This window comes from Muscardinus avellanarius (genome assembly GCF_963383645.1).
Source record: "Muscardinus avellanarius genome assembly, chromosome: 5".
Lineage (NCBI taxonomy): Eukaryota > Metazoa > Chordata > Mammalia > Rodentia > Gliridae > Muscardinus > Muscardinus avellanarius.
Window position 1 is genome coordinate 13,556,176 of NC_137790.1, and position 10,113 is coordinate 13,566,288.

Genomic DNA, 10,113 nt, shown 5'->3' on the forward strand with positions numbered 1-10,113 from the left:
AGACTGGAATTTGTCAAATGTGACAGTGACGCTTGTGGAGTGTAGAGCTTGAGGTGTACAGATGCTGTATTATATTTGCTCCTGCTATCTCACAGCCCCGCAGTAGTTGGTGGGGAGTTGTAAGCAATTTGATTGCTTCCCTTCTATTTAAAAATAGCTACAAAATAACAAAAATACTGAAAATATGAATAAAACCCTTTTTGCTGTAACTTTTTAAAAGTTTTGACTTTAAAAAGTTTACAAAATCGTAATTAGAAGTGCTCTCTATTTTTTTTTTAATTTAAGACAAGGTAACGGTGAAAGCTCCTCAAAACAATAGGGATGTTTTTAATAAACTCTATTTTCGTAACAAACTTTAACGTGTGCTATTCTTCCTACACTGCATTAAGGTAGAAAAGGATTGTTCACCATCAAAGTTTGAGCTGTTAATGTACTGGAGTCTAAATTAGACTTATTTCACAAATACTCAAACACTGTCATTGTCATTATTTTGACTTTTAGAACTTCAACTTTAGGGTAAAGGTTATCTAATGTTAATTTAAAAGTTGTTTACAGTTCAGTTAAAGTCCCACCTTCATTGGCTTTGTAGTAATGTCCTAAAAAATTTGTAAAGAGATTTTACTGAGGGGATATTGGATTCCTGACATTGTACCTTGTACTATAGATTATCTGGTTGCCTCGGTATTGCTTAGAGTGTTTTTTGTTTTTTAACCATCCCATTAAGTTTCTCAGAAGGGCAAAATGAAATCAAGGTTAACATTTGCAACCTGAAAGCTTTTTGGTTTTATTTTAAGTAGGACTTAAATGCAGCCTATTGTTTCCTGTAAACCTTTCCTGTTGCCTTTCTTTACCATTTTTTCAAATTTCCCCACTGAGCAGAGGTTGACTGAGCATATGAAGTACTCATCTCTTGCTTAAAATTGTTCGATTAACTAGAAATAGTTTTAGGTTATCCAGCAAGTATGTGAAAACATCCAAAGCCTTTCTATGAAATGGCACAGAAGAGCAGTCACATAAACTGCTTTACCCGGTGCAGACCTACTGTAACGCCATCCAAGTGCCCTTGTTGAAGCTTCCTTCCTTAAATTACATTGTTAAAGTGTCCTAGTTTTGGTGTGCTGAGCAGTTTCTTTGCCCTCATCCCAGGTGAAGCCACTTTATTACTTTGGTTTTGATATTCTGCAGCAAGAGCTTTGCTGTGAAGAACCTTGTGGACTTAACTGTTTCTGGAAACATTTAATTATCCAATGTGCAGAGTGTTAAGACTTCTAGCTTGTATTTCCAATTGAAAGTATTGAGCCACCCTATTTGCACTTGTGAGAAAAAATAGCTATTACATGTAATTACATGTGAGGATTCAAAAATTAGTCCATATATTTGAAACAATTAATACACAATTTGTACATTAATGAAGTATCATTTTTGTCTTAAGATTCTGAGTGGCCTTTTTAACTACTTACCATGAGAATGTTCTCCAATAATCATCACAAATTTAAGACTGGGAGTACAACTTGTCTTTCCAATTTTTCTCCTAAATGACTTGACGGTACTTATGAACAGAATCGTGGCATATTCCTGGTTTCTCCATCAGAATACACAATATTTAAACAACTGTGATCCAGAGTCTCAAACCTGATTTGTAAACATTTCTTAACAGGCACATACATATTGAGAGCCGGGTGTGTGTGGTGGCATACACTTGTAATCCCAGTTCTTAGGAAGCTGAGACAGGAGGGTCACAGGTTCTAGGTCAGCCTTAGCAACTTAGCAAGAGCCTCCACAATGAGACCCTGTTCTCAAAATAGGACTGGGGGTATAGCTCAGAGGTAGAATGCCTCCGGGTTCAAGCTCCAGTATCAAAAAAATGTGATTTTTCTAACTGGGTATATAAATCCTTATAAACAGCCAGAACCTACATCCATACCTTTCCTTGGGTTAACCTTCCAATGCTACAGTGTATTTCTTTAGAGAGCCAATCTGAAATCAGATTGTGCCAATTTCCACTTTGAAAAGTTGAGTACCTGCCATTTTGGAAAGTAGTTATTGAGGCTACTGCTTGCTGTGTGTGTGTGTGTGTGTGTGTGTGTGTGTGTGTGTGTGTGTGTGTGTGTGTGTGTGTGTGTGTTGGTAAGTTCACTTAAAGTTATTAAAGGGCTTTCTTCAACCAGAAAATGTATTTTTAAAAATAAACTTGGGACTCAAACTGCTGTGACTAAGGTAAACAACTCAAGCTGACAACGGGTAGCCTATTTGCCCCGGACCTGTTTGGGTGTCATAGCTAAAAAGAACAGCTGCTAAAAATTTACACATTCTGATGGCCTCAAAACATCTCAGAAGTAAAGAGTGCTATGAAATAGTATTACTATATCTGTTCCACCACTCATGCTGTATGTATAAATGAAATCATAATTTTGATTTGGGCACTTAAATAGGGTCAAGTGCCAACCATACACAGGATGTTTATTCACAAGCTTGAATGAGAATTGAAGAAATTAATACAGTTAAGTTTTAATATCCAAATGTGAATAAGTCTGGAAAAATACAGAGATCACTGAAACATTTTAATTGAATGAGTTTTATAAAACTATACAATCTTCCAAATGATAAATCAGTTCTCATTACAAGTACACAAAGCAATTTGAAAAAAAGTCACGCAATTACACTTTTTAAGATTACAGTGTTTAATGTTTATCAAGTTAAGTTTCTACAGCTAGCAGGATAACAGATGAGTTACTGAGACTCAGACCACACTGAAAGGAATGTTACTGGGCAATCCCAATTACACCACATGCCAAACGACTTCCAGCATTTCCCGTCTTTGTACTTTCTTCATTTCCACCTTTGCCCAAGTCATCTGGTTTTTCATGGACCTTTAAAAAAAAAAGTCAGAACCTTAAACTTAGAGCTATCAAGTAATTACCAAATATGCTGGTAGTTTAAAAATGGAAGCTACTACTCAAAGCTTCCTTACTGGTGCAAAAAGACATGTTACCTTTAAACACTAGCTAAGTGTTGCTATCTAAAATACTAAACACTCAACCTCTACATGCTGGTAGTCTTAGTCTTCCCATGAAAAATAAGAGTAACCTTAGTCCTAGAGTAAACTATCAAAATGTCATACCTAATGAACTATAAGCCTATAAAATAAGCAACCCTAAAAATATCTTAACACTTAGCAATAGTATTTTAACTTTTGTTCATCAAACATTTAAAAATGATTTTTCTGCTTCACCAATAGGGCTGAAGAAAATTCTAAGGATAAAGGGTCAACTGAAAGGAAGTGCCTACTGAATGGTAACTGCCCTGAGAGGTCAGGAGAGCCTTACTGCTTGGTGTTTTGCATGAACCAGGTGCAGCTCCCCAGGGTAAACTGGGAGGATCATTCTACATGGTAAACTACAGACTTGAATGAATATTAATAACAAAGTCCATCCCAGATTTCAGATTCAACAGAATGTTCTGTTTAACTACAAAGGGGAAACAATCATGCCTAGAATACTTGGCCATTTTAAAATTAAAGACTAAGTTTCCCCAATTCGGATCCAATACAATCAGTTGTAACCCACTTTTTACTACATCTTGGCAGAAGTGTTATTAACTAACCTAAATAAATTAAATCATCTGCTATAATTACCCAACAAAATAACTACTTTTCCTAATCTGAACTAAAATTACAGTTTATATAGATGTTAGAAACCAGGACTAACCACTGTGAAGTTGTGAGATGATACATGAATGTGTGTTAAAAGAAATCTTATGAAAACTTACCACCATTGTGCGGCCAATGATGGAATGCTCTCCTGAAAGTGAGATCAGAGAATCTTCAATGGACACATTGGCCACACCGTCTTTGCCAGCAGTCACATTGCCCAGGTCTCCAACATGCCTAACATGAAAAAAGCATCAGATGAGTTAGGACTGATTTTCACCTAACATGAGATTTCATGAGCTAAATAAAATGTGACTGAGACTAATACAAGACAGGCTGTTATATACATAGCATATACCAAATAAGACTTAACTTTTCCAGACTGACAAAATTTTGGTAATATACACCTAAGAACAAGTAGCTAGATACTGAAGACATCTCCCTTCAGTCTACAAAGTAATGCTCTGAGAAGAGTCTTGGGATGGGGGCACTCCTCTAATTTCAGAGGTAAAGTAACCACAGGGTAAACTCTAAGCTACTGAGTTATTCCTGTTATTTACTGGAATAAAGAAAGTTATCCCCCTAGGTCTCTTGTTAAAAAATTAATCTTGTCCTTAAATTTAATATTCTCCTGAAAGGCTTTCAGAAAACATATGCATACAAATGGAGTCTCAACTCATTTTGAGTATCATATTTTTGTCTACAGAAACTTCCTACATTTTACAATGATGATTTATTTTGCTAGTGGCTGGCAGTACTGTTATTCATGACATTTCCTGTATTAGTTCCCTTTGGCACTTGTATTCTATATTCAATAAATGCTACAAAACCAAATTGTTTTAAGTGTTCCCATTTGTCAACTCTTTGGCCCAGGCACTAAGCCATTCCCCTTGGGAACAGGGAAGTTATGTGCGAGATAACACTCAAAAAATTACTGTGCTTGGTTTTGCAAGCACAATAATTTCTACACCTTTATCATCCCCACAAAACCATCACCACTATTGTGTAAGAGTTAAGCATCTTGCCGCTCACCTCTCTTGATCTGATGGCCCACCATGTTTTTTAGAGTGAGGATTAAAGTGAGGACCTGCGCTGGTACAGCCTATTTATAAGCAAAAACAGCAGTTAACATTATGAATCAAAAATTCAAAATAAATTCTAAAAAGAAAGTGGCTTCCCACTGAGAAAGCAATGATCTGTATCATGATTTCTGGGATAAGAAGAACAGGAAGCCACACTTTGGTATAAACTTAATGGGCTGGGTGTAGAGGTAGGTTCTAACGACTGTCTGACACTAGTCAAGTTATCCTTCTCTGGGCTTTGGCTTCTTCACTGTAAAACAGAGGCAGACTTCATCTTCAGAGGCTCTTTGTAGAGTTAAGATCCCACAATTATGGTCCTAGTTTTTAAGACGGTAGCATGTGGTAACTACAAAAAACTTAAAGTAGCATGTCCTAACTACAAAAACACTCATCTCAGGCACAAGCCACCAAGCAGCTCTCCTGTCTGGCCTTTACTTGGTGCAGGCAAAATATTAAACAGAACCTTATTGCCAAGGGCAGAGGCTGCTGCCTTGTGCCACTCCCAGGGTGGCATCCATGTGTTCCGGGGACGTCATTCATTCAGTGCCAGCAAGGCAGTGCAGGAGGCACTTTCTAAGCTGGGCAGTCTTCATGCAGCACCTCAGTGAAGTTTCCAGTGTTTATATCTTCTACCCAGCCCCCAGGACATCACAAATAGGGAGAGAGACAGGCCATAGAAAGCAGTTTAGCAAATCGAAACTACAGAGCAATCTCCCAAACCAGAGGCAGAAGCAACTTGCTGCATTTGGGGGAAAAACTGAAATGAATTAAATCTGGTCACTAAACAATTTGGAGCAGAACCATGGTACATGTTCTAGCAAAAGGAATCAAGTTCTCATCCTAAATCTATTAGTGCAAATTGCAGACTATTACTCAAATATGGCAAGAGATTACTAAATGCAATTTAACCCACAATCTTTCACTAATTTGCTTCTAATCCCAAAATAAGAAATGGAACTTGCTGCAAAACACAGTCTAACACTAGTTCTCACTTGTATCACACTTTTGTGTGAGGGGGCTCGAGTCTCGTGTTGGGTGTGGAGCATAATGTAACAAACAAGTCAGAGTTGCAAGCATCCAACCAGCTCACAAAAACTTTGGATCATTACCCAAAGTAATTTTTTTTTTGTTTGTTTCTACTTTTCTCTTGTATTCTTAAAAAAACACTAGAAATAATCACAATAAAAATCATTGACTCCCTTCCATCTCTTTCCCAAACTTAAGGAATTAGTAAGGCCCTTGGCAACTTAGACCCTGTTTCAAAGTAAAGAATAAAAATAAGGCTGAGGGGTATAGCTCGGAGGTAGAATGACACTGGGTTTCATCCCTAGTACCACACACACAAAAAAAGGTTTGTGAGTAATTTCCTTAAGGTTGACCTTTACAAAAAAGGTTGAGGGATTTTTAATGGTTAGGGGGTCCTTAATTCAGTCCTATTCTTACTAGGTTAAACTGGTATGGACAATCATTAGACCAATACAATACCCACCTTGTGTATTATCTCCAAACTGATGGACGTGGAATCCATGCTGGCCTTCAGCCAATCCTGTAATGCGTCCCGATACAAGAACTGGCCCATTTGCCTTTATTCAAAGAAAAGTGCAGTAAGTTTGAGTGCAGAGTTGCTTCTGAACAAAGAAAACAATGGACTTACCTTTATCACTCACAGTAAAGTAAAAAAAAGCAGATTTAGGAGTTGAAAAAAATGTGTTCAAATTCCAGACCCGCTACTTTCCAACCAGTGACCCCCCAGGCAAGTGGCCTTTAAAGTCCCCATCAACAGGGAGGTGGTGACCTTTTTCTAACACTTGCTGCCCAGGTCTCCTGGAATAAATATTAAATAAAAAGCACCTAATAAAGCAGCAAGCCCATAGTGACCACCTAAATGTCAGATACATACACTGTACAAAAAGAACTACCCCAGCCCTTATCAAACTTTTTAACACAGAGTACCTGGCATTAGCCCTTTGCTCTTTCAGCTTTCATCATGCAGACACTCTTCCGTGGAGCAAACACAATCTTGCCTTTTTACAAAAAGGAAAAGAGAAAGAGAGAAAGGCATCTAGAAATGCCCAACTCTCTAACTCTCTACCCTAGGACTCTTGTTCTCTACTCTCCACTCAGTGGGCATTTATCAGTTTCCACCATAGATATTTTTACTTAGTAGCTAGAAAATATTTTAGCCCATTGGCCCTGAAGAAATTGACTCTGGTCTAATCAAAGGCACTGGTTTGTTTTTTTTTTTTTTTTTTGCGGGTCTGGGGATGGAACCCAGGGGCATTTGACCTCCGAGCTACACCCCCTGCCCTATTTTTGTTTTTTTATTCTTTATTTTGAAACCGGGTCTCACTGAGTTGCAGAGGGCCTCACTAAGTAGCTGAGGCTGTCCGCGAACCACGATCCTCCAGGTCTCAGCCTCCCGAATGCTGGGATTACAAGTGTGCGCCACCACGCCCGGCAAAGGCACTGATTTTTGAGAAACTAAAATCTAGAGAACCTCCAAAAAAGGGACAAGAACAACAGTAAAGCATATGAAAAAACCAAAGCTGTCTGACAGGCCATTCAGGCAGCAACAGGTAATGGCACTACATGGCGGCCTCTAGAAATCACAAAACTGAGCAGGCCATGGTGGCCCATATGTGTAATCCAAGTACTTGGGAGGCTGAGACAGAGGGTTCACAGGTTCAAGGACAGCCTCAGCATTGTAGCAAGACTGTCAGCAACCTTGCAAGGCCCTGTTTTAAAACAAAAAGGACTGGGAGTGTAGCCTGGAGGTAGAATTCCCCTGGGTTCAACCCCCAGTACCACAAAAAGACAAGAAATCACAAACTTATAATCAGAAGAATTCTGATCAAATATATATAGCAACCGTACCACACAGTGAGAAACATTCTAGAATCTTTGTTTTTAGCTTAGTTTTTGAGGAGCTTGCCTCGGGTGCAAAATGAATATAAACTGCCCAGCACAGTGTTGTCTTAGATTAATGAAGGATCAGTGCAAGTACATATATATCCATTATTTTTCAAAATCCATTGGGAAGCTGGAGAAAAGTTCTGATTTTTACAAGTTGGCTACTAGTCCAAACTTTCAAACACTAAATAGGTTAAATTTTACTACCTCTGTGAATCTGTGGAACTGTAATGCCCAATTTACCCAATGGCCTCTTATCAGGTACAAAGGGCCTTCACCAACATAAAGTTAGGAGCTTAATTCAAGAACTGTGCAAGCTGCTCAGGGTAGGTGGGAAATGGGCAAGAACCAGGTATGAATATGGATTCAGGACTGTCTTCACATTTCTTTGCAGCCTGGGGAAAAGGAATCCTTCAGAGATTCCTAGGATTCTCTAGCAGTAGTGGATTATGTGGGGAGGAAAAAGAAATGGAGGGGGAAGTCTGAGAAATGAAACAGAGTAAAAGTAGTCAAATGTCAATCTTTTCCAGAAAACATGGGAGACCAATTAAAGAAAAACACAAAACAAAAACTTGAGCCTGGTGTGGTGGCACACACCTGTAATTCCAGTACATGAAAGGCTGAAACAGTAGGATCACAGGCTTAAGGCCAGCCTCAGCAATTTATGAGAAATCCTGTTTCAAAATAAAAATAATAAAAAGGGCTGAGTATGTAGCTTGTAACTTAAATGCCCCTGGATTCATTCTCCAGCACCAAAAAACCCCCCAAAAAATTAGTTCTGCCCCACTTAAATCATAGACACTTGCATACACTATTCCTATCCTCTCCCATGTCTGTAAACGACTGTAATAAGGCCTACATCTCATTCATGTATTAAATATTCCTCCAAGATTAAGCCCAGCACAACAAAATTTTCCTCCAGTTGGTAACCAAAGGTTCTGGCAACAGTCTTATCACAAGTGCCTTCTTTTCAACACATGTTTTGCAACATTATTGATAATAACTACTGAAAATATTTCTGTATATTTTATTCCACAAGATATGTTAATAAAGTTATCTTTGAGGACTGGGGGTAATATAGCTTAGTGGTAGAGGACATGCACCAGGCCCTGGATTCGATCCCCAGCACCTTTCCAAAATTTTTGTCTTTGCCGTTTTACCTACCTGCCTGCTGAGCAATTTTAAGGCTACTTGACAAGACAATTTGGTTGGAAGGAATGTCCAAGAACAGTCCAATGCAATGGAAACTCCAGATCGCCTAATGCCCTCATCTCAAACCCCACCCACTGCCCTGAAACAAAAGTTCTCAAGCCTAGGTGCGCATTAAGAGCACTCTGGAAAGTTACATTTTAAAAAAACAGCAATGCACCAGAACAGGCTGCAAATTTGGATATAACTGGGAGGGGTTTGGGCCCTGCAGTCTCTATTTTCCCAAAGCTCTCCCAAATGAGTTTATTGTGCACCCAGACTTGGATCATCGGAACACTGAGAAAATCCCCAGTGTCAGATCTCCGGCTTCACGCGCCTTCAAGGAGGGGAAGGATCACTGTCCAAGGCCATCTTCTTTGCCCTTGCGGCCTGACCATGGCCTAGAAAAGGGGGCTCAGCGCTTTCTGTGAAGTACCATTAACATGATGGCGAATCCCTGTTCTTCGCAACTATTAAAAGATACCGAAACCATTCTTAGGTCGAGAGCTAAACTTAATTCGCGGACTCCCCACCCTAGGGCGCCGACGTCGGAAAAGCAGCCCCAAAGGGATAACGGACGCGCCCGTGCTCCAGACCCGCCCTGCCGCCCCCGGGAAATCGGACCGCGCCACTCAAGGGTCGACGGGATCCTCGCGAGCACGAAGGACACCGCGCAAACGAGGCCCATCGCCGCTTCGAAGGCGCCCGCCTCCCTCTCCCGGCCCGCGCCGCCCAGGCCGCCCGCGCCGTGACTCAGCACTTAGGGGGCGCACGCGGGAGCCGGTGCGGGCGCCAAGGCCCCGGGCGGCGGCGAGGGCAGCCCCGCCCGGCCCGCTCCCCGCGCAGGTGCGCGGGATGGCGCGGGCCTCCGCCCCGGGCCTTGCCTTCTGCTCGAAGTTGATGACGCCCTGCACCGGGCCGTCGCCCTTCAGCACGCACACGGCCTTCGTCGCCATGATTCGCGGGAGGACGCACGCCGGCCGGGCTCTGCGGACTGCAACGCACGGACGCGACCCAGGCCGCCAGAAGACGCCGGCGCAAACCGAGGCCGCGGCGCCTCCGCTGCTTTATAGAGCGGATCTCCTGGCCACGCCCACCGTGGCCCGGAACCAATCGCTTCCCGCCGGCTCGGCCCGCCCCCTCCGGCGGCCTCGAGTCGTGAGTGGCCGGGAAGGCCCGGGGGCGGGGCGAGGGACGCGTGGGAACCCGCCCCCGGCGCCGCGTCTGTCCTCCCCCGGCTGTGAAAAGAACAGAAACCCGAGCCCCGGGGGAAAGCCGCCCTGC

The 10,113-nt window shown here is 41.7% G+C and overlaps 1 protein-coding gene across 2 annotated transcripts; it reads right to left on the reverse strand.

Annotated features, from left to right (window-relative positions):
• Positions 1 to 2,762: 2,762 nt before the first annotated feature.
• SOD1 (superoxide dismutase 1) lies at positions 2,763 to 9,785 on the reverse strand (the record flags this gene model as incomplete). Of its 2 annotated transcripts, none has more annotated exons than XM_080696845.1 (5): positions 2,763 to 2,870; positions 3,769 to 3,886; positions 4,682 to 4,751; positions 6,221 to 6,314; positions 9,714 to 9,785. In XM_080696845.1, the coding sequence occupies 5 exons, from the start codon at positions 9,783 to 9,785 to the stop codon at positions 2,763 to 2,765; spliced, it is 462 nt and encodes a 153-aa protein (XP_080552971.1). The 2 variants fall into 2 exon arrangements, with proteins under 2 accessions (XP_080552971.1, XP_080552970.1); XM_080696844.1 differs by having other exon boundaries at positions 9,696 to 9,785.
• Positions 9,786 to 10,113: the final 328 nt, after the last annotated feature.